This window comes from Mirounga angustirostris, unplaced genomic scaffold (assembly GCF_029215605.1).
Source record: "Mirounga angustirostris isolate CCGP_5_RB_7025 unplaced genomic scaffold, mMirAng1.0.hap1 SCAF_13, whole genome shotgun sequence".
Lineage (NCBI taxonomy): Eukaryota > Metazoa > Chordata > Mammalia > Carnivora > Phocidae > Mirounga > Mirounga angustirostris.
This window is the reverse complement of record NW_026991721.1, coordinates 103,902,570-103,927,073: the sequence shown is the minus strand read 5'-3', so window position 1 is coordinate 103,927,073 and position 24,504 is coordinate 103,902,570. Positions and strand designations below refer to the sequence as shown.

At 37.1% G+C, this 24,504-nt stretch overlaps 2 protein-coding genes across 4 annotated transcripts in view; both read left to right on the top strand.

Annotated features, from left to right (window-relative positions):
• The window catches only part of DDX10 (DEAD-box helicase 10), a 329,122-nt gene that overhangs the window by 42,726 nt on the left and 261,892 nt on the right, over nucleotides 1-24,504 (top strand). For all 3 annotated transcript variants that reach the window (XM_045895095.3, XM_064577487.1, XM_045895094.3), the window contains 2 exons: nucleotides 1,841-1,929; nucleotides 4,520-4,979. In XM_045895095.3, coding sequence (XP_045751051.1) covers nucleotides 1,841-1,929; nucleotides 4,520-4,979 — 549 coding nt within the window. The remainder of the gene's footprint in view (nucleotides 1-1,840; nucleotides 1,930-4,519; nucleotides 4,980-24,504) is intronic.
• The window catches only part of LOC135362431 (annexin A2-like), a 102,171-nt gene continuing 82,508 nt past the window's right edge, over nucleotides 4,842-24,504 (top strand). The window contains exon 1 of the mRNA XM_064577488.1: nucleotides 4,842-4,979. The gene's annotated coding sequence lies outside the window, so the exon portion shown is untranslated. The remainder of the gene's footprint in view (nucleotides 4,980-24,504) is intronic.

Below are 24,504 nucleotides of genomic sequence, written 5' to 3'. Positions count from 1 at the left end.
TCAAGTTAGCCTCACTGTGCTTAAAATAACATGAGTGATGAAAGCTAAAATTTGAATGCTTACTTGGTGTTAAGCACTTAGTCATGACATGACTCTGGTACATGGCGTTTGATATGCTCTTAACTTCATCTTCCCAACAACCCATGAGAGAGGTGGTAGTGATGATTTTATACAGGAGTAAATAATAGATTGAGAAAATTAAAAATTGTCCAGGGTCACATAAGGTTTTAAGTAGCAGGCCTGAGACTGAAATCCATGTGTGACTTTCTTCAGAACTTCCATGATACATCAGAAAATCAAATATGGAGCTGTGCAAAGTTGAATTTCTAGCAGCTCACTTCACCTGAAACCTAATGAAAAGGGCCTTTAAAGGAAAAAATATTTTTTCTTAATTTTTGAACATGCAAACATTTGTGTGCGTATTTTGTCCAGTAGACGTACTTTAAGCTAGGAGTTAACTCTTTCTTTTAACAGCTTTGGAAATAGTATGCACATTTAAAAATATTATACATGAATTCTGAAATATTGTGACTTACTGCATACGTAAGAGGTCATTCAATTATGAATCAGGAGATAAGGAACATTGGAAGGATGTTTCACTGGTTTGTGCATACAACAAATGAGCCTTCCAGAACAAAGATTATAGAATGCACATTGAAATAAATGATGTGATTTATTGGGTGTTACGCATGGTTTAGCAGAATGGCTAACTGCGGTGCCAGCAGCAGTAAGCTATCTAGCTTAATAGAAGTGATTTTCTAGCCTTTGATTATAATCTGGATAGAACAAAAATGATAGGCAACAGGGGTGATTTTTTTTGTGTGTGTGTGTGAACAGCTGTAGGGGAAAAAATTTTCCTTGAACTGGAGCCATTCATTGTGTTTCATGCGTATGGAGGCAGGGAAAATGGTTTGAAGAAAGGGTTAGTATAAAGTTAGAGCAAATGTGAAGTTCAGGAGATACAGAAATGGGAATTATATATACTTTATAAAAATTATTTTTAGAATAGTGCTTGCTTAGATGTGTTTCATCATCTTTGTTGCCTGACTATGTTAAGACTGACAAAGGATCAGGATCATGTTTACTTTTTGGTTTATATAGTTCTTGGTATAAAGATACCTTTTTTCTTTTTAAACACCGAAGAAAAATAGCACAAGATGATGATGACAAATTAATTGACATGATAATATAAAAGGGAAGGCTTTAGAAATAAACTTTTTTCTGTCATGATTTTATTAAGCTTAATTTAAATGCAGTAACATTTTATTTTGTTGGAAAACATATCCTTTGACTACTAAAATAATTACTATTAATAGCTAGTATTTATTGGTATTTACTGTATTCCAGAAGATATGCCCAGGTACTCTAGATGCAGTTTTTTGGTTAGTTTCTCCCATAACACTTGAAGTAGAAGGTGCTATGATCTCTGATAGATGAGGAAACTGGCAGAAACCCAAGAGATTTGCTCAGCTAGTAAGATAAGGAGCTCAGATTGTCATCTGTATGATCCCAAAGCCTTCGTTTTCCCCCCATGATACCCTACTGCAACAGAATGATACTAACTTCTAGAATAGTTTTTTGAGGTGATATTCTATGTTGATTTGGTTTGATGAAAACAAATTTAAAGTCTTATCTAATATCACAGTTCTAAAAAGGTAGGGTTTTTTTGTTGTTTGTTTTTTGTTTGTTTTTTGTGGGAAGGAGATAAGCTCAACTATTTTTTAAGATTTTTCACTACTGTTGAATTTATCCCTTTGGTTAATTTTCTTTTATCTGGTTTAAATTTATTTTCCATTCCTGACTGTTACATATCATGCATTTAAACTACTTATTTTTACAGTGTTTTGTCTCCTATATACGCTCCGTGTATCTGATGAAGGATAAAGAAATATTTGATGTGAGCAAGTTACCTATACCTGAATATGCCTTGTAAGTATTCATATTACAGTTCTGATTGTGAATCCTCAAAGTTAGAGCTCATTTGTCTGAAATCTGGTTCTCTGAGAGGCCTCGTTGAAACTGCTCTGCCTTACCTTAAAAGATCTGTTAAAGATCTGGAAAGAAAAAGATTATGTAAACTAGAAAATAGGTGAGTATTAATTTCTTGCTATCATACAGAAGTTTCTTACTTGTAAGTGAAAATTTCTGAAGGTTACACTGGAAGTTTCCTGTAGCTTTGTCTTAAAGGAGATGGAGAACAGTTGATGGGCATTGTTGGAAATCTTTAAATGTCTGCAGTCCTTTTGTTCTTAGGAATGCTGTCCTGGAACACTGTAGACCGTTCTTTTTTTATACTTTTGAAATAAGTTTCCTTGTCATTTCTTCCCTTATTTTAGGTTGATCCCCATTAACTGCTTGCTTATTACCTGAATATTTTTTGTGTCTTGGTGTTTCTTATAGGTACTCACAGTGACCATGGCAAAATGTCCCTGTTTAGTAACTGAGGTTACTATTACATAAAAAAGGAACTCTTGGTTTTGTTTTGGCTTAGTATTTGAAGGACTTCTTTTCTTAACCCTTTCAGCTATAAAGGAGAGATGCTCATTTTTCAGTGGGGTTCTATCTGTGGGAAAAGCATTGACAAAATCCTATAGAAGCACCCTTGAGGTTAATCATATATTGAATGTCAGCATAAAATTTCCCAGTCTGTGATGAAATATGTATTTTCAAGGCAAGATGTGTATATTTGTCTTGCTCTCCAGGAATTTGAATGCCTTTACCTGTAAATGGAGTCTGATAAAAACTCGTATCTGGGAGAACTGCTGTTTTCTGCTCTTCACATTAGGTTGTGAGTTTAGTATAACAGGTAATTTGTCAGTTGTAACATTTTAGAATGATTCAGATTGTTAGATAACAGCGTGAGGCTCCTGACTGTCTGTGTAGGTAATTGATGGAAAACTGCATTCCATGGATATAATCTGTTTTTGTCACTTACCTGTTTATGTAGTAGTTACTAATCTCACCATTTCTGAATACAATTCATGGTTTACGTTATTGGCTCCTTTTTTGTACTCTACAAAGAAGTTCTCTCCTGGTTTTCTGATTGACTTATTGAGGTATTAGCAAACAGGGGAGGCACAGGGCTTTAACACTGGAGGGTCATATTTATGGGACATTTTATTGCTGCAAATGCCAGGAAATCTCATCTGTTCACAGTTGAAGACCTTTGCTTTTTATTGGTGATGTTAAGGGAAGGCAGAGCCTAAATAATGGGTACAGTTTAATGTAGTGTTGCTTAATTTTTGTGGATGTTTAGACATGTAATTTCCTTGACTTATAAATTCCTAAAGCAGTGTTAGACATGTAGGATATGATAAATGTTTTTAAAAATTATTTTCCTAAAGAAACATGTTTTGAACAGCTAATATGTATAGTTCATTGTGCTAGATGTTAAAATTATAGATGTATGTACTCCTACCTTAAAGGAGCTCCAAGTTTTAGTAGCTGAGAGAGACACATAAATACAATTGTAATACACTGAGCGAGACATTCTGGTGGATGTGAGTTTGTCCCCATAACAGTAATAATGGCAAGTGCTCAGTAGTGGCCGCGTATGTGCTGGGCAGTATTTTAAGTGCATGGCATCTGTGAACTTGTTTTACTCTTACAACAACCCTTTAATGTCGATACTGATCATGCTATTTTGCAAATAAGAGAACTGAGGAATAGAGGTTAAGTAGCATCCTTTGGTCACCTGGCTAGTGGACGACAGTCAGGATTTGAACCTCAACAGTCCCATTTCTGAGTCTATGCTTTTACCACAGCACCTCTCAGTTTCTTGAATCTTGTCTCATAGGAAACAGGCAGTGGATCCATGTCATAATGTTAGCTGTTTATCATAGCAGGGCTGGCTTTACGAGTTTATTCCAATCCGTTAGTCAGAATTTAGGATTCATAAAGTGAATCTTGATCTTAGAAAGAGAAAATAATTTTTCTTTTCTTTTTTGATCTCTTGTTTAGAAATCCTATTTTTGTAGAAGTGATTATGTCGTATTAAGTGTCTAAGAGGAGTGGACAGTGATAACTCGCATTTATTCTTTGCAGAGAACTGTTCTGTCCTTTCACGTCTTTTTCCATGTCCATGTCTTTTTCAGCTTTAGTGTTTATGTTTCACAAAGTGTTTTCACTTAGCAAGTCAGATTGTTAGAACAGCTGTGAGATGGGCCTGGTAGGTACTCTTACCCCATCTTTGTGGAAGCTGAGGCTGAGAGAGGTAAACTGAACATAGGCAGATTTAGTACCTGAGCTGTTTCCTTGTTTCTGGTCTCGTGCTCTTTATTTTATACCTTGTTAACCTCTTAATGAAAAATGGGGTATTTCTAATGTTTTCTGACAGGTGTTCTGTATTTTTTGGCTTGCCTTTTGGATGATCTAACCTGTCAAGATTGAGTTGTATCTCAGAGGAGTGTTTTCTTTAAAAAAAGCTCCCAAAATAGAAATCCAATCTTAACTGTTGCATAATAACATAAGCACATCATCAGTGTACTGAGATAACTATTTTCATTTGCTCATATTTAAGGTCTCTTGGTCTTGCTGTGGCACCACGGGTAAGATTTCTTCAGAAAATGCAGAAACAACCCACCAAAGAATTGGTGGTGAGCCAAGATAATAAAGTAATTGAACCAAGGGCTCCCTCCCTCACCAATGATGAAGTGGAAGAATTTAGAGCCTACTTCAATGAGAAAATGTCCATCCTTCAGAAAGGTGGGAAAAGACCAGAAGGGATCGAATACACACTGGCTAATGGGATCAGTGATGAAGAGGAAGAAAAGGAAGATGAGGAAGAAATGGAAGAGAAACTGGCAAAAGCAAAAGAGCCTCAGCCTCCATCTGTCCCTAGCACTGGGGAGTCCAAGGAAGCTCCTGGGCAGTTTTTGGACAGAGATGAGGAGGAGGAGGATGGACACAATGCTGATTTCTTTACAGTGAAGCGGCACAATGTATTTGGGTTGGACCTTCAAGATATCAAAGCAGTACAGGTAAGTTTACCCCCAGTGAGGGGTCTTCTGTTATTTCCCACCATTTCTTACCCTGTGCTGCTTGTGTGGCCTTTGGGGAAATATGGGGGAAATAAAGACTAGGAGAAATTTGTAGGATGACTTTCTTTGCAGTGAACTCTCCCCTCCTTCTCCATATTTAAAGATGGAATAGGTGCCTGAGAATTCTCATTGTTCATAACTTTGGGAACTCTAAGAGGGCTGACAAATTTAATCTTCTCCTTTGCCATTCTTCTGAGGCATGTTTTAAAAAGTGGCTGGAGTCATGGTTATAGTGTTAAGGAAGGCAGGTGATGGGGTTCTATGGTTTATGGTGTGAGGATCCTTCACTGTGATTCTTAACATACTACTTTCTGATTTAAATCGTTATAAATGTTCCTTACAATGATTTAATCTCCCTAAGCATGAATTTTACTTCTAATGAGACATTTGCTTTTGGGCACCAACCCAGTATCTTAAATAGAAAGCCAGCATTCCTTTTTAAAAGCCACTTATGAAGGTTTATTAAAAGTTTCATGTAGATCCTTTGTTTCTCCGTAGCTACCTGCCAGGAGAAATAAAAGGGATAATTCAGATAAACCACCTGTTTTCTGGAGTACTTGTAGGTGCACAGTAAATGTGTTTCTCCTCCCCTTCCCTAGGTCTCTTCCTGTTTTGTATGCCTTAATCATTTCTTTAAAGCGAATTGAATAAAAAATGAAGCTGAGCCCTTATTTTTTTATACAGTGTTTAATAAAATTCGAACTAGTCTTAGAATAATCTAAATTTTAAAGTTTGAAACTTGGATAGGTGTTTAAGTAACTAAATAAAAATCTTGGAAAGGTAGCAAACATTGTTACTGAGTGCTTAATGTGTAACAAGGCATTTTCTGAACATTATCTCATTTGGTTTTTGAATAACCCCCTGTGAGGTAGGTACTATCTCATTGTACAGGTAGAAGGAAAAAGCAGCTAAGACACAGAGACAATAAGATAGTGAGGCGCACAGCTTGTTACTGGCATAGTTGGAATTTGAGCCTAGGTATTCTGACTTGATTGATCAAGAACAGGGATACTAATCTCGTTTTTGAAGTGTGATTTATCACTTTTTCTTACAGAATTGATACACTTTGTGTGGTGTCTGATAAATCCGTGGTTAACCTAAGGGCACAAAGATTTTCTCCTGTCTTTTCCTTGAGAACTTTTATAGTTTTAGTACTTAAATTTAAGGCTAGGGTTTATTTTCACTTAATAATTGTGTATGGTGTGAGGGAAGGGTTAAGGTTTCTTCTTCTTTTTTATTTTAATGGATGTCCAATTGAACCAGTGCCTTTGTTAAGTAGTGTTTTCTCCATTCAGTAACCTTGACCCTTTGTCCACGGTTGACAATGTATGTGTAGGTCTCTTTGACTCACTTTCGTTTTTATAGCCATCCTTTGACTAGTAACACTCATCCTCATTAGCTTCATGGTAAACTCGAATTAGGTAGTACAATTCTTCCAAACTGATATTTAAAAAAAAAAATTGTTTCGGTTCTTTTTGGCCCACTGCATTTCCATATAAGTTTTTGAATCAGTTGGTTAATTGGTACAAAAAAAAAAATCTGATGGTATTGTCATTGAGATTGCATTGAAATCTATAAATCTATTTGGGGAGTATTGATATTTTGAGTCTTCTGATTGAGGAATATGGCATATCTTTGCATTTATTTAGGCCTTAAAAGCTTGTAGCATGGTTTTATAATTTTAAGTATGCATATCTTGCACATTTTTGTTAGATTCATCTCTTACTACTTCATAGTTTTCAATGCTATTATAAATTGTACTTTTAAAATATAATTTTATAATTCTTTGTTGCCACTATATAGAAATACTGTTTATTTTTGTAAGCCAGTTATTCTAAACTGACCTATTAGTTCTAGTGGCTTTATTTTTGGAGATCTTTGGTATTTTCTCTGTAGATGGTCATGGAGTTTGTGAAGAAAGCTGGTTTTGTTTCTTTTTTCCAATCTGTGTGTCTTTTATTTCATTTTCTTAATTATACTGTATGTTGAAAGGGCAGTGGTGGGAGTGGCCATCATTGTTCTGCTCCTGATCTGTGAGAGGGAAAACTTCCAGTCTTTTACATCTGATGTTAGCTATAGGTTTTTTGGAAATGCTTTTATCAGGATGGGAAAATTCCATTCTGTTCCTAGGTGGGTTGGTGTGTTTATCAAAATAGATGGTGAAAATTTTGTCAGATCCTTTCTTATTTCAACTATTAAAGTGAACATATAGTTGTTCTGTTGATATGTTGATTTTTTTTTAAGTGTTGAACCAACCTTAAATTCCTATGATAAACTTAGTCATGATGTGTTGTATCTATGGCAGGATTTTGTTTGCTGATATTTTGTTAAGGATCTTTATTTCTGTGTTCACGAGGGATATTGGCTTAATTTCTTCTAATGACTTTGGGACCATGACACATTTTAAAAGCTTTTGATACATTTTACCAAACTATCCTACGGAGAGGTCACAGTCATTGTCCCACTGGCCTTGTCTGTCTTTACCCATTTACTTGAAAAAAAAAAAAATCAGTGAGAAATGTGTTACCATTTGAATTTATCTTTCTTCGATTCTGTTACTGAACATTATTCATTTATTTCACTTGTATAATTTCTGTGTATGTGTATTGCTTATGTTTTGCCCTGCTTTTCCCCTGTACTGTTTTTTTTCTGTTGATCTCCAAAATGTCCTTAAACGTTAGTTACTGTCTCTGGCTTTTTAAACTTTTTTTTATATCCCTTGTCACACAGAATTGTGCGTTGGCCTGCCTCCCTTACTGAATTTTGAATACCTTGAAATTAATGTTTTACTGACCAGTATGTTTTCAGGGCCTGATACGGTGTCTAACTCCTGTTGAATTTCAAAAATGTCTCATGAAAAAGTGAGTGAATTACTGAATTTCTTATTCTTTTGCTTTGATAGTTTTTTTGCTGTGAATTATATATAATTCATGCATGTGGGGTTTATTTTTGGAAACCTCTATTTTGAAACTGTGTAAGATTTTGAAAATATATAAGATTTATCTGATTGACTAAAAATGATTGAAAAGGTTTTGTTTAATTTTCTATAAACATTAGCATAAATAACTTCCTTTTTTTTCACTCATTAAATTATATACCTGTGGAGGCCAAGCTTTGGAATTTAGATAGTAGTTGAAATTATCTAATAGTAATGATGCAAAGATCTAATTAAGAATACATTTGCATGGTATACTATAAAAAGTTCTCTCTTTAAAATACCTACATGATTTATTTTAGATGTAATAAATTGGAAATAGATGACCTGTATGTCAAATGTGAGGAATAGTTTGTAACAGCATGGATTTTGAGATGCTGATAAAGGAATGTTTTTCTCTTTCTTCCTGCTCATTCCCTAGTACTGTACACAGCCAGAGTTGAAATCACTGGTTCTTTGGCTGAAATAGAAATACAAAGGCTTACTGCCTTTAAGCCCCCACCTTCACCTAGTCTTGCCAGCTTTGTATATTATGTGCCTTCGGGCTTTCAAAGTCAGTATTTACTTGTGCTCAAATTATCATCAGCTTTTTGGTTCTTTATCATGTTTTTAAGACATATGGTTTTGAGTGTGATTTTTGCATCTGCAGTCACAAATCAGCTTTCCATTTTAGCCTTTGTTCTTGCATTTTATATTTTAGTATCAGGTTGTACTCACTGGAGGCTGTTTTCTTCCTTTATTACCTATTTTTAAGGATAGACCTGAGAAAGTAAAGAAAACCAAACCATAGTCAAAATGGAAATAGTACTATTATTTACACATAAATGAATGTATTCCCCTTGGGAGACTAAGTCCTTTTTCAGACACCGCTATCTTTGTATTTTTGTTACTCCTGTTTCAGAATTGCTTTTGGGGACAACATACCATACACACCAGAGAACTGGTCATATTACTTAAATCACAGGATATTCTTTGTTGCGATTATCTTTTCTTTCCTTTCTTGCCTCCTTAGGAAAGGGAGGAGATTTGTAGAATTCATTTAAAGTTTGGAGCCAGTGGAGACACATTGAATTGCAGATGACATGGGATTTAATAATCCTATGACTGTCATTGGTAAAATAATGTATTTGGTGTTTTATCATATACCAAATTCTTACAAGTTCTCATTTTATCCTCATGACAGGAAAGGCAGATGATGGTATTTAAATTTCACAAAGCCTTTTAAATGACTTTTCCAAAAAGGCACAGTGGTGGAGTCAGTACTCAGAACCTATCTCTGATGCCAAATTACATTCTCCTTCTCCTCTGTCCTGTTGCCTACCATAGTTGGTACTTAGTTTGCTGGCTCTAAGTGGTTGATGTCGGCGTAATTGACAGCACTTTAAGTAACTTTGTGCTGCCTATTGTGTGCAGACATGTGGAATACAGAATTGATGTGTTTACCTCTTTAGACCTGGGCATGAATGGAGAGGAGAGGTACTGAGTGCCCGGTGCAAGCAATGTCTTCTGGAAGACTGCCCTGTCATAGGCCTTTGCTGTTTGACAGGATCAAGGCATTGGCAGACAAACCTATTTCCTTAGCACTGGAGAGTGAACCATGAGTGACAGAGCAGTAAAAGAGATGGGTAGGAGAGAGCCCAGCTGGCATGATCACACAACAGGGCAGTAAGAGGTTGGCTGACCTCCTGTCATAGGGAAGAAACTTGTGTTTGGCTAGTTTTATTGGCTGCTGGCTAGAAAGTTGACCTCCAAGGAAACAGTGTTAGAGAAGAATATGAATATATAATTCAGGTGATGAATTTGAAAATGATTTTAAAACATTTTCGTAAATAGAAGAGTGGAATCTCTAAGCATATACTTTTGTCTTTCTCATTTTATAATTGTTTAGAGATGAGACTGAGGTGGATTCCATTTTTAACTTAGCACTTGTCCTTTTAAAGCCATCAGAAGAATAAACCTAGGTCAGCCTTAAGATTTGAATGATACTCATAGATAATTCTTTGTTTAGAGTAGAATCTATACTCTGTTTACTTGGAGTCATATTTTTGCATGAAAATTCTTGGTATTGCAAGAACTCCCCGGTGGTAAAGCATAGATTAGCTAATGTTACTATTATTTATAAGTATTCTCTTACAAAAGTTTTCTAAAATTTTGAATCAAGATTCTGATAAATGGGAGCTGGAGTTTTTCTGCCTCTTTTCTCTGTATCTTTGCTCTTTCCCCCTCCCTCCTCCTTCCTGCTTGTCTTTTTTTCTTCCTTCCAGGAGCAAAATTACTGAGTGCCAACTGGGCGCCAGGGATTGTGCTCAGGACTTAGTGAGTTTTAGAGGCTTATACTTGAGTTAATGTAACTGATTATTAAACCAGAATTTCGGTAGAGAATTCCAGCTTTCTCTTCATTTATTTGTTCATGTAACCAGATGGTTTAAAGTTCTAATTTTGGCACCTGGGAGAGAATATGGCCTGGGGCAGCAGTTTTACCTTAAAGAATGGATAGGTGTTAATAGGAGCGGGGGAGTAAGCACTCTAAGCAAAGAGTACAGAGTGAGAAAAACCATGACCACAAGAAAGTATGTGTTTAGTGTGGGGAGCTCTTTTTGGTACGATGTTCAGTAGTTAGCCTTTCTGAGCCTCAGTGTCTGTGTTTGTAAAATGGGTCCATTTTACAATGTCTACTTGGCAGAATTATTGTGATTAGAAATAGAAAGCACCCAGCACAGTTGTGTACATAGAAGGAGGTAGTTAACATTAGCTATGATTTCCACTCGATAAAGTATAATAGGAACATACAGATAAGGAGGAGATACAGTTCTAATATAACTCCAGGTGTTATATTAGAAAACTAATTTGCTTTTATGATTATAGCATAGTGGATAGAGCATTTCTCACATTCTCAGTCTTGTGCATTGATCTGGAGTGCTAAACCCTACGCTGATTATCACAGGTCCAGTTGACATCACAACCAAATATTTATGGAGAGTTTATAATTGATATAACCAGGCTATATTAGGCAAAACACAGTGCTTTGTAGAAATGGATTGATTGCTTGTAAATAGAACTAAAAGTGGTGTTAACAATAGATATTTATTTCATGTGGAATTAGTATATGAAATTATTATGTTAATTTTCTGGATGGGGAGTTCTCTGTCCAGTCACCTGGCAATATTCTTGTGGATATTAATACTGTGCAGTATATTTCTAGAAGATACTATGTAGAAGATATTAGGTTATGGATTTTGCTTATATTTAAAGACTGTTGATTTAAAAATGGGCATTAGAGGAAGTAATGCCTTTGGGGAATGTTTGGGACATACTGATGAATTGTTGCAGGAGAGTGCTGCTTTAGCTGTATTTTATCACCATGATTATTTGATTTAAAATGGGAATGAACCAATGGTAGCTTATTTCCCGAAATTTCTCGCAGACAACTCAGATTTTGTAAAAGAAGTATCCGGAAGTGATGAATATTCGTTTTCTGTAGTCTGCCACGCACTTTGATTATTGTATATCATTTAGTAAACTCTTACCACAGTCTTGGGCGGGATGACCCCCGTTTTGCAGGTTAAGAAAGAGACTCTGAAAGGGTCAGTTGCTTGCCTAATGTTGCACAGTTAGTGAAGCGGCGTAACTGGAATTTGTACGTGGGCCTGTCTGATGCGATCCTCTTCCTTGAAGCCTTCGCTTCTTCATCTCCCTGACATCTGGATCCCAGTGTCTGTTTCACTAGTTTTTTCTTTTTGGCATTTCATGATATACCTCCATGAATGTCTTAATTTCAGTTTGTTCTGTACCAAGTGACTACTGAGATCGCCATAACCTTGGTGTGCAAGGGTCTTATATAATGCTTAGTTGAATTAAACAGAGGGGAGAGCTCTTTAAAACCTAGGAGTCAAGATTACTGTACTGCCCTCAATTTTTGGCACCATGAAGGGGAGCAATGGTGGGATGACCTTAAATGTTGAGTAGTTCAAATAGAGTTCACATATATGCTCTTTGGTCTTCCTACAGGTGCTTTTTCTTTTTCTTGTTTCCATTCTTAATTCTTTGTTTGTTTTTTTTTAAAGATATTATTTATTTATGTGACAGAGAGAGACACAGCGAGAGAGGGAACACAAACAGGGGGAGTGGGAGAGGGAGAAGCAGGCTTCCCGCCGAGCAGGGAGCCCGATGTGGGGCTTGAGATGCGGGGCTTGATCCCAGGACCCTGGGACCATGACCTGAGCCAAAGGCAGACTCTTTAACGACTGAGCCACCCAGGCGCTCCTCCATTCTTAATTCTTTAATTGTAATTCAAACTTGATTCCAATTCCAAAGGAATAGTTATTGTGTGATTTGAAAGTTAAATGTACATACTGAGTTGGTATATAAATATATATTTTCCTTCCTTCCCTATTTGAAATTTTTATGCATATGATTTCCTGAAGACATAAATTGACAATGGAAAGCTAAAGGCTTTTGGCTTGGATGTTTATTCTTTCACATGATGAATCATTACTGTATCAACAATATTTTGACTTTTCCCCTTCATTTCCTACTTTTATACATCCTCAGTATTTAAAGCATCTGCTGGCTACTGAATTTTCTTTTTCTTTTCTTTCTTTTTTTTTAAAGTAGGCTCCATGCCCACTGTAGAGCCCACGTGGGGCTTGAACTCACAACCCTGAGATCAAGACCCGAGCTGATACCAAGAGTCAGATGCTCAATGGACTGAGCCATCCAGGTGCCCCTGGCTACTGAATTTTCTAGTGACTTAATTTTATAGCCTAACTTTTGGAAACTTTATTTTTAATCAGGATATGTTTATCTTCACTTTAAAGTAAACTGGAAGTAATGAAAGAAATGTGAAATAGGACAGGTTATTATTGAGGGCCATGTAAATTGCCCTTGAGCTTGATTGTTAGGATAATCAGAAATAAAGGAGCTTTTCAAAGTCATCAACAAGTGCTTGTTTATATTTATAGCTCTAACAAATGTAACTGTAGAGAATTTAGCCTAATATGACAAGTACTATCGTTATGAATAGTTGAGTTTCCAAAATGTTGTTTGTTAAGACCCTTTGTTCTGAAGTCTTAGCAGTCAATATATGTATACTTACCTAAAACTTTTTAACAGGAGGACTGTATTTGTGGAAGCAGTGGATTTTACTCATCATGTTCTCTTCACCTCTCAAATTTGTCAGAACAGATTTCCGTTTTATTTTGTTCTGTTCAATATACGTTTTTGGAACAGCTTCAAAGATACATGCTGAAACTGAGTCCAAGGCAGCAGCTGAAACAGTGCCCTTTATTGGTGACAGGCAGAGTTAAATCACGTTTGCTTTGATGTGAAGCTTTGACATTAAAGTTTGCATTTCAGGTGAAATGGAGGCTTATTAAATGAAGGCTTCATAGGTTTTGTTTGTTTGTTTGTTTTAAGAAAAATTAACTCACTCACCAAATGCTTAATGAAAACCTGCTAAGTACCAGGTATTGAGAACATTAACAACATTCCCTGACCTCATGGAGCTTAAGTTCTAGTGGGGGAAGATGGACAAAAAAATAGGTGCATGTGTTGTGGGAAAAATGAAACAGGGTAAGGGGGAGGCAGGGTTCAGGTTGCGGGGTTGCAATTTCAAATAGAATGGTCAGAGATCCTGCCTGAGAGCATGTAAAGCACTCTTCTGCTATTGCTGGCTTAAGACCATTATTGGTTTCTAAGCACTGGAAAGATTGCTGTGCTCACTCCATACATACGTAATTTGAAACAAAAAGCATACTGGATTTTGAAACAGTAAAAGTCCTTAAGTTGTTTTTTCCATGATGACTACTTTATTGCTTTTGTTGAAATACATTATTTCAAAAACATTTTAAAGTACTCTGTCTTGGCTGGTGCCCCGAGCTGTGTGTGATTTGCTGGTTGGTTGGTGGAGCCTGGGAGCTAGACTGGGTAAAGGGAATGTAGAGAATTCAGACACTTCCGGGAGCCCTGCTAGCACTGCTCTATTGGCCAGAGCAGTGGCATTTCAGGAAAGTGCAGTGGGAACGGGATGCCTGTACATTAAGAGGGGCCAGTTTTTTTCAGTAACATTAAAGCCTAAGTATTGACTGTATACAGTTGACAATAGAAGGAAAACAGCCAGCTATTTTACCAGCAAAATGAATTTATTCAGGAATTTATTAGGATAATAGAAACGGAGGACAGAAAAACTATGACGGAGGGCCGCCTGGGTGGCTCAGTTAAGATCCGACTCTTGACTTCGCTCAGGTCATGATCTCAGGGTCCTGAGATCGAGCCCCTCTGGATCCATACTGCGTGGGGGGCTTTTGGGATTCTCTCTCGCTCTCCCTCTGCTCCTCCTCACTCGTCTGCTCGCTCTCTCTAAAGATGATAATAAATAAATAATAAAAATAAAAATATTAAAAATAAAGAAAGAAAAACTATGACAAAGCATAGGCAAGTCCAGACAACGGAGCAGAGGGGTTTGATTCTGAGGAAAGGAGGAAGTTGGGAGGGGCTGTTTTGAAGAGTTTCCGGTGATGATGTCTTCTCATTGGCTAAGTATGTTGGTTTCTCATTGGCTGGGCTGTTGCTGGGCGGGGAGAACATTTTCCCTCCTCCTGATTGGGCATGTAAAATAAGCTTCCTCCGGTTTGCACTGTGATTGGTGGTGCTTGAGCGCTCCTCTTTCCGGCTCCCCGAAGCCATTATATGTGTGAGGCTTTACTTTTGACAATACTTGTAAGAATAAGATTGGCCATGCTGACTTCAATTTTAAAAGTTTTCAGGGGAGTGCTTCCCAAGCTATGTTTTTTCAAGGCCTAAGTGTTTAATTTACAGTCCATCATAGACCAATAATGTTGTAAAACATTAAAGAAGAATCATTAAAGTAAAATGAACCTTTCTTTGTTTTCTGGCTCTGTCTCTGCCTTTTTTGCTGTCTTGTCTTTCTTTCTCTAGGCTGGGTGGTTTTCCTTTTGATTTTGGATCATAGAGTCTCCTGTATTTTTTTTTTTCTCGTTGACAAATCTTCTGTTTATATGGCCATAGTAGAAGACACTGTTGTGGGGTATTTGTGTGTGTAATGAATGATGCTTAATGAATGGAACACACTGTTTGTCATTTAGAAAATTGTGTAGTTTCTCTTTGAGCCTTCCATGTCTTTTGGGTTATTGTTGATGGGTGGGATTTGGCTCTCTGAGAGACACCACCACACCTGGGGTATGAGGGTTCTTTGACTCCTTTGGTACTGGGTTCCCTTTTTAAATTGGGCGCTCACCCCTTCAAAAAAGGAAGGAAGGAAGGTTAAGTGGAAGAACTGGTAAATTGGTCTTTGATAGGTGCATTGACTGTGAAAGAAATGTGTAGTCAGATGACTGTTCTTGAGATCGGGTTCCATTTCTTGCATGGTCTGCAGCATTTTTGACATGGGAGGTACTTACTGCTTGTTTGTAGTTTGGGGTCATTTTCTTTCAGAGAGTCTCTCCTGTGGCATTCATCAATAGCTCTTCATCCCTAGCATCAAAATAAAGCGATAATGTAACTTTCTAAACAAGTCATGATTGGAAACATCTACAATGAAGTTTTAATAAACTGAATTTTAAAATTTTTATATTTCAAGTCAGGAGTGTTTCACTATAGGACAAAAAGTTTATTAAACAGGTACCAGATCATCAATCTCTGGACATTTCCACCTCCAGAAGGCTGTTGCTATTTTTGGTTTGTTTTCCTTTCTTTTCTTCTTTTAGCTTGCCTGGTGGTTGTTAGAATAAAAGTGACAGACGGTCCTGATATAGTGTTGGACAGAAAATCTGCTGGTTTTTGTTTGACATTATAAATGATTGAAAACAGAATGATATTTTGTTACAGTTCTAATAAAGCCAACACAGTAGTGATTCTTACAGTGCATTAATTTTAAGCTCCAGAAACCAGTGCGTTAGTAAATGTCCCTGGAATATATGAAGAAAATTCTAAGCGTTAGGCATGCATGAAATAGAAATCACATATTGCAACTTTTCTGAGAGCACATAAAAGACACAGCTCATATTTTCACTGATAATCTCTCTTGATGGAATTTTCCTTCTGTTGATCTGCTTTCTCCCCATCCCTCACATTGGTGGAATAAATGAATCACTTAATTTCTTAGTAGCAATCACTATAGAGCCTGCCTGCAAATAATAATTCCTAAGTTTGTTTTCTAAATTAAAAAGGCATATTTCCTGTTACATCTTTTGGGTAATCATGATTAGAATAATTCTGCCACCTGCATGAATTTTCATATCTGCTAGTTTTTGTTATGGAAAGCAACAGAGCAATGCTTTCTTCCTTGCTGTGAATCCTAATTATGGAAGGTACACTAATTTCAGAATGTTTGATAGAGGAAATGGTTGCATATTCCAAAAGCACTTAGTAAGAACTTGCTAAATAACCTGTTTTCTCCTATGGTTTGGTTCAGCATTGTTTTGTTTTCTTTGTATCTCTTGATCTATCTAGACTTTTTCCTAGCTGCTGACGTGTCCATAAAGTAGAATTCTACAAAACAAAGACTAGGTAAAATTCTATTAAGCTCTCTAGTCCCCACCCACATCTTCTGTGACTGAATTTTTTTTTTTTTTTAAGGAATCTGAAAAGCTGGTTTTTAGTGACTTATTTTCTCCTTACTATTTTCTATTAAGGGTTGTTATTTGACTCAATTTCAAGCACATTTAGTAATATGTATTTTAATAGCTATTGGTCCATTTTATTTAATAACTTGAACAAAGTATTGTTTTTTTTAGTGAGTGTTTTTAGAAATAATACTCTATTTCTAAATTTCCTATTCCACAAGAAGAGGGAGAAGGTATTTAATTGCCAAAAAATATGCTATCAGACAGGCTTCAGGACACTGTTTGGTTTCTAGCCTGACTACTAATACCAGTTTAGCTAACCAGATTTGTATAATGGTTTTATAATTACAGGATTAGATATGGGGTACTGGGTTAATTTTCTTCTCTTCCTTTCCTCACCTTCCATTGACTAGCTCTCATTTTGTGGCAGAAATTTCAGATTCATTTGGCTTTTCTTATTTACTGAAGAGAGAAAAACAAGTTATTTCTAGGTTTCAAGAACTGTGGAGAGTCTGAAATGCCACTCCACTTGCAGATTAACAAGTATGCCTGCCACGTTTTGATTTATGTTGCTAGACAACTCATGGCATAGCCAGCTGCAGGAAGGAGCTTCAAGTTTGCATTGGTTTTCTTGTTCCTAAATTCCACAGGGACCATGTGAATGTGGTACAGCTTGGTGCCATCCACAGAGTAGGTTTGTGTGAGAGCTAAGGAACTTCATCTTAGAAAAGGGCCAGTAGCAAACTTGTCCAGCCTTCACCCAGGGAGGAGACGTTACCTTTATTCACCTGGCCGGGAACGAATCTGTTTGCTGCCCCCAAGGGAGATACTGTATCTTCGAAGGCTGTATGCTCTACTCACATCCTTGAAAAGATAATTGGGAGGAGTAAGGAAAGAAGATGGGCAGATAGATGTCCTTTGATAGATGAATGAATAAAGAAGTTGTGATATGTATATATCACAATGGAATATACTCAGCCATCAAAAAGAATGAAATCTTGCCATTTGCAATGATGTGGATGGAACTAGAAGGGATTATGCTAAGGAAATAAGTCAGAGAAACACAAATACCATATGATTTTACTCATGTGGAATTTAAGAAACAAAACAGATGAACATAGTGGAAGGGAAGGAAAAATAAAATAAGATGAAAACAGTGGGAGACAAACCATAAGAGACTCTTAACTATAGGAAATAAACTGAGGGTTGCTGGAGGGGAGGTGGTTGGGGGGATGGGGTAACTGGGTGTTGGGCATTAAGAAGGGCACTGGAAGTAATGAGCACTGGGTGTTGTATGCAACTGATGAATCACTAAATTCTACCTCCGATAATAATACAGTGTATGTTAACTAAATTGAATTTAAATTAAAAAAAAAAAAAAGGCAGAAACACCAGAGACCTATGGAAGATTGTCCCCTGAAGCTAGGTAGCCGCCGGAAGTACTGTTTACATCTGTCTTTTTGTTGTGGTCTGCTTCTCCCAAGTCAGGATACAGAACAACTACTTCCGTTTAAATGATGAACATGAATTCCAGAGATACACAGATTCTTCTGTGTTTGGTAAGGCCCTAAAATGGTGGGGAGTTACGCTTGCTGGGACTGAATAGGTGCTCCAGAGTATGTTTCCTCAGGAGCCTACGCTTACCGCTGTCATAGCCCTGACCACGCTGCACTATCATATTGTTTGTTTTCCCCACCATACTCTATACCTTTATGAAGGTAGCGAATGTGTGTCCTTCATTTTGTCTTTGTATCCATCAGGATTGCCTGTCACATTAGTAGGTTCTCAGTAGCCGTTTGTTGAATGAAATGGGTGAATGATAAGTAAATGAGTAGAACCTTTTAAATTCAAATATAGTTGACATTTTATGTGTTTATTCAGATTCCTTATCCCAACTTAGACTGTACCATTTGATAGAAAAATGTACCTGGAACATAAGCAGCCAGAAAATGGTTGCTGGCCGATTGGGTTAATTTTAGATAGGACCCTAGTATTGGAATTCAGAAGCTGGGTTAGATAACAGTAAATATCTTGTGTGAAATTTTTCCTAAACCTCTGTTAATCCACCCATCATCCTGTCCTCTTCATACTGGTTGCTTTGATCTCTGGTCCTGTTTCCTTGACGTGGTCCTCTGTCTTCTCTAGGGAAAAACAGTAAGTGAAATATTGGCTGCCCACCTTCTTCTAAAGATGGTGGAGGAAGTTCTTTAGAAAAACTGACGTCTTAAGTTGTCGTAGTTCTCAATTATTTTTTAAATACTGCGTAGATTACTTTAAATTTTTGCTTAGTACCAAACCTTTATGAAATTGAATTGGATTTAAATGTACTAGATCTCATTCCATTCTCATACAAATAGCCACAGAGAGTGGGCTGTGTTAGTGTAAAACTCTCTTCTGTAGGAGGAATGGCCCTGTGATGTCAGTGAGTAATTAGTCTCACAAACTTTGAAATAGAGTGCAGTTTGCTTTTGTTTAAAAGTTCAGGGTTTAAGCCCCTATCCTTACACACAGAGCAGGTCCCCACCTTCTTTTCACTCTTGTAATTGCAAACATCATTAAATACTCAATAGCTTGTTAAAATATCATAGTTATTTTAAAAAATTCCTTTATCCTAAAAATTTAATAAAGTATTTTGTGAAGAAAAAAAAAAAAGAAAAACTAATTTCTTACATTGAACCACCTGTAATTTTATTTTACAGTGAGTTCACTTGTAGAGATCAGTTTGATCCTAATGTTCTCCCATCAAAGGCTTGTTTCATGTCTAAACGGGTAGGTGGTTCTGCACCTACAGACAGACAAAAGGTGTGTGTATAAATCACTGCTGCCGGAAGACTTTATGAGACCCCTCCCTAGAGCTGTGTCCTTCTTCAGCTGCAGATTTAACCTCGGCAGAGGCAGGTGCTGCACAAAGGCTCCTCCTCATCCAGTGCACTGGGTCCTGTTGTCCCCACGTTTAAGAAGCTTGCAGGTGCATTCTAAAAACTACTAGGTAGTAGTTGTGCTATCTCTTGAGACATGTGGATAAGCATGATAATCAAAATTTTCTAATATTTTAAACCAGAAATGAAAGAATTGTTTTGGCAGGTCTGTGTGTTCACATTTGTGTTGGGATTATGTGTTCTTGCCAAGAGTGTATTTAGCAGTATAAAGCAGAAAGATGATTCATAAGCTTTTTCAAATTCGGACCTACAACTCATTTATGCTTAATTATATTGTCATTTATGTCATTAATTTGGAAGGCTTTAGGTAGTTTTCTAGGAATTCCTCAGTTCAGAAGTTGAGGGCAAGAGTAGTTTCATTGCAGTTGGGAAGTTTTTTTCCGGGAGCATCCATTTACTGAGTTGTGCACATTGTGTGAAATGTAAAGCCTTAGCAGATGCCAAGAAATAGTTATTTGATGAGGCTCTGGTTTTCTCAGGTTAAAAGGCTCTGCTGGTCCATTTAGGACACAAGCTTCTTTCTTACTTTGTTGAGATCTCTGTAAGAACACCCACAGCTACTTCAGGGACTCATTATTCCTACTTTCACTGAAGCGGTTCATTGTACCCAGACTCAAAAGTCTACTGCCAAAAGAATGAAAATCCTGAGCCTTTAGGCATATGGGCTAGACTGAGCTTTTGGGATTGTGTCAGTTGACTTCATATTCTCTGCCACGTTTTCCCTCCTATATTTTATTTTTTAAATTTACATGATATGAACATGATGCTATACCAGATATGAAACAGATTTGTCAGCCCTTAAGAAAGTTACATGGTTGAGGAGACAAGATATTGATACGGAAGCATTTTGTGAAATAACAACAGAAATGTAAGAAAGATAATGTAAAGTATTTAACTGTAGTAGTAAAGTGCTTTGAATTTGAACTAGAACTTTGGGCTTGAGTCCTGGAGATCTTTTTGCAGTAGGTGGGACTTGATTAGTGTTGAAGGTTGTATTGGATTCGGTAGCTGGACAAAGAGGGAAAGAGCATGAGCAGAGGTGGGGGCAGTGGTTGTGGTCATTCAGGTTCAGGATAATAGAAGAGCTCTGCAGGAAATGATGAGTAGGGAAGCAAGCAAAGGATAGTTTCTATTGATGTTTTTGTATTACCCAACGTTACTACTGTGACCGCTTACTGCAGTTTAAATATAAATCTGATCATAGTGTCAAGTAAAGAAAACTTGATGTAGATTCATCTTAAAATGTGACTTCTAAAAGTGAGAGCCCTCCTTGAAAAATTTTTTAAAATATTATTTAAGTATAATTGACATACAATGTTATATTAATTTCAGGTGTACAATATATTGATTTGACACTTCTATACATTACTCATTGCTCACTCTAATAAGGTGTTGTCTGTCACCTTACAACGTTACTACAATATTATTCACTATTTCCTATGCTGTACTTCTAATCTCTGTGACTTACATATTTTATAACTGGAATTTTGTACCTCTTAATCCCCTTATCTATTGCAACCATTCTCCCCCCCACCTCCCCTCAGCTACCATCAGTTTGTTCTCTGTATTTGTGTTTGTTCTTTTGTTTTATAGACTCCACATATAAGGGAAATAATTTGTTACTTGTTTTTCTCTGACTTATTTCGCTTAGCATAATACCCTGTAGGTCCATCCATGTTGTTGCAAATGGCAAGATCTCATTCTTTTTTTATGGCTGAGAAGTATTCCACTGTCTGTATATATGTATGTGTATACACACACACATATGTATACACATACCACATCTTCTTTATCTGTCGACAGACACTTGGGTTGCTTCCATATCTTGGCTATTGGAAATAATGCACAGTACACACAGAGGTGCATATATCTTTTGAATTAGTGCTTTCATTTTCGTTGGGCAAATAGCCAGTACTGGAATTATTTGATCGTATGGAATTTTCTATTTTTCATCTTTTGAGGAAGCTCAATGCTGTTTTCCACAGTGACTGCACCAATTTACATTCCCACCAGCAGTGCATCAGGGTTGCCTTTTCTCCATATTCTTGTGAACACTTGTTATTTCTTTTTGATACCAGCCATTCTGACTGGTGTGAGGTGATATCTCATTGTGGTTTTGATTACATTTCCGTGGTGATGAGTGATGTTGAACATCTTTTCATATGTCGGTCATCCATACATTAAAAATTTTTGTTAAAAAAATTTCTATTCACTGGATTGTTTTTTTGGTGTTGAGTTATATATAAGTTCTCTATCTTGGGTATTAGCCCCTTATCAGGTATATCATTTACAAATATTCTCTTTCATTCAATAGGTTGTCTTTTTGTCTTGTTGATTGTTTCCTTTGTGGCACAAAAACGTTTTATTTCCGTGTAGTTTCAATGGTGTATTTTTTCTTTAGTTTCCCTTACTCAAGGAGACAGATCCATAAATATGTTGCTAAGGCTGATGTCTAAGAGTCGACTGCCTATGTTTTCTTCTAGTTTTATGGTATCAGGTCTCACATTTGAGTCTTAAATTCATTTTTTATTTTTGTGTATGGTGTAAGAAAGTGGTCTAGGTTCCTTCTTTTCCATCACCTCCAAAAGGAAATACCACACCCGGGCGCCTGGGTGGCTCAGATGGTTGAGCGTCTGCCTTCGGCTCAGGTCATGATCCCAGGGTCCTGGGATCGAGTCCCACATCGGGCTCCCTGCTCCTTGGGAGCCTGCTTCTCCCTCTGCCTCTCTCTCTCTGTCTCTCATGAATAAATAAATAAAATCTTTAAAAAAAAAAAAAAAAAGGAAATACCACACCCTTTAGCAGTTATTCCTCAAACCCCCGTTTTCTTTTGGCCATAAACAACCAGTAATCTATTTTCTATTGCTACAGGTTTGCTTATTTTGAATATTTCATATAAGTGGTATCATTTGTGGTCTTTTGTGACTGACTTTTTTCCCTTAGCACAATGTCTTTAAACTTCATCCATATTGTTATATGTATCAGTACTTTATTTCTTTTTATGGTTGAATAATATTCCATTGTGTGGATATACCACATTTTGTTTATCCATTCATCAGTTAATGGACATTTGAGTTGTTTCCATCTTTTGGCAATTATGAGTGATGCTGCCATGAACATTCGTATACAGATTTTTTGTGCATATAAGCATTCATTTCTTTTGGGTATGTGCAGTTGCTAGGTCATATGATAACTGTGTTTAACTTTATGAGGACCTGCCAGACTGTTTAACAGAGTAGCTGTACTACTTTGCATTTCCACCAGCAGTGTTGAGGGGTTCCATTCTTCCACACCCTCACCAGCACTTGTCATCATCTGTATTTTTTTTTTTTAAGATTGATTTATTTTAGAGAGCCTGGGTGTGCGAGTGGGGGGAGGGGCAGAGGAAGAGAATTTTCAAGCAGACTCCCTGCTCAGTGCAGAGTCTGACATGGGGCTTGATTCCATGACCCCTGAGATCATGACCTGAGCTGAAACCAAGAGTTGGACACTTAACCAACTGAGCCACCCAGGCGCCCCATGTATTTTTTTTTTTTTTTTTTTTAATTTATTTGACAGAGAGAGAGAGACAGTGAGAGAGGGAACACGAGCGGGGGGAGCAGGAGAGGGAGAAGCAGGCTTCCTGCCGAGCAGGGAGCCTGATGTGGGGCTCGATCCCAGGACCCTGAGATCATGACCTGAGCCGAAGGCAGATGCTTAACCAACTGAGCCACCCAGGTGCCCCTGCCCCATGTATTTTTGATTCTAGTTATACTACAGGGTGTGAAGTGGTGTATAATTGGGGATTTGATTTGCATTTTCCTGATGACCAATGACATGCTTATACTCGTTTGTAGTTTGGTTGGGTATAGAGAACATAAGCATTAAGTGATGATAACAATGCCTGTTGGCTTAGGTGTGTTACAGAAATGTTTTGGAGGGAGGCAGTGCAAGGACCTGTGAGGACAGGACTTGAATTGAGGACTTGAAGAAAGGAATTTCGCCAAGAATTGTGATTATAAGGACCTTTTATTTTTAACAAGGGAATAGTGTAAACAAAGGCTTGCAGATGGAAATATATGTGTCCCTTTGTGAAGATGTATATGAGGGAGTCAAAGCTAAATTTGAACAGGTGGGTTGTGCTAGATTAAGAAGCTCAGTATATGAACTTGAGCCTGGATAGTGTATATAGGAGATACTTAAAATATGTATGTTTAGTATGATTATATGTAAAATTATTTTCGTAGATCATTCTGATCAAAGTATAAATCAGGGATAGCAGATAGGTTTCCTGTTATGTGCTAACTGATCAGTTGGTGGTAGTGACCTGGATCTCTATATTGAAAAGGATATATTCATTTTGGCTCAGTGGGCCATAGTGTGATGATTCAGTAGGAAGGCCCACTTTTAGTACAGTATGGAAGAGTTTTGATATTATCACTACTTACTTCCCATTTCTGGAGGGTAGACTGAGGTGATAGATGCAAATATAAGCAACATGAAGAGAAGAGTAAAGGCATAATATTTTCATGCTGTGGACTGTGTGGGCAGAATATTTGTGACTTTTCCCCTGACATTCCTTTTGATTTCTGGAGAACTAACTTGTTTACTTAGCTGTGTACTTGTGATTACTCTGGCTCAGTCCCCGTTTCCTTCATGTCTACTATTTTCCTCTCCCTATTCTTTGCTTTGGACTGAGCTCCCTAACTGATCTCCTTTCTCAAATCCATCCTCCAACATAGCCATCAGAATTATCTTAATTAAATGCACATCAAATCAGGACTATTACTGATCTTCTTCTTGCTGAATATATTATGTTATTTTTCATGGAATAATAGTTATTGATTCATAGAATTTGCTTTACCAAACTTCTCATGGATTCTGGCTTTTCTGAGATTTTTGGATGAACTAGGTTTATTATTAGGGTTCAGGCAGAAACACGCACACACACAAACTATGAAAAAGGTTTGTCTGCATACAGGCTTCTGTGGTACATGTATAATAAGTGATTAATGGATTGACCCTCTTGA